Source organism: Penaeus monodon, chromosome 19 (genome assembly GCF_015228065.2).
Source record: "Penaeus monodon isolate SGIC_2016 chromosome 19, NSTDA_Pmon_1, whole genome shotgun sequence".
Classification (NCBI taxonomy): domain Eukaryota; kingdom Metazoa; phylum Arthropoda; class Malacostraca; order Decapoda; family Penaeidae; genus Penaeus; species Penaeus monodon.
This window is the reverse complement of record NC_051404.1, coordinates 34,889,307-34,889,586: the sequence shown is the minus strand read 5'-3', so window position 1 is coordinate 34,889,586 and position 280 is coordinate 34,889,307. Positions and strand designations below refer to the sequence as shown.

Below are 280 nucleotides of genomic sequence, written 5' to 3'. Positions count from 1 at the left end.
GAATAACAACAGCCATAACCATAACGATTTTGAGTCCACAAGTAGCTGCTACCACAAACTAGTAGCATTAACTAGAAAAGCCCATAACCAGCTAGTAAGCAGTTCAGATACTCACACTAGCAAGGCGATCGAAGCGGGCGAAGAGGTCATTAAGGACCCTGACCAGCTCTTGGGCACTGCACTGACTGGCGAGGGCTGTGGGGGAGGGAGAGGGGATCGCGTTATCAAATCTAATCGGAATTTCAGGTTGTAATTGGGATATCTTAGGTCTATTTGTTAT

The 280-nt window shown here is 46.4% G+C and overlaps 1 protein-coding gene across 1 annotated transcript in view; it reads right to left on the bottom strand.

The window, feature by feature from the left end:
* LOC119585399 (adenylyl cyclase 78C-like) overlaps positions 1-280 on the bottom strand; it is a gene marked incomplete in the record, with an annotated part of 159,642 nt that overhangs the window by 33,468 nt on the left and 125,894 nt on the right. Inside the window, 1 exon segment of the mRNA XM_037934062.1 lies at positions 116-195. Within this exon segment, the coding sequence (XP_037789990.1) occupies positions 116-195 (80 nt within the window).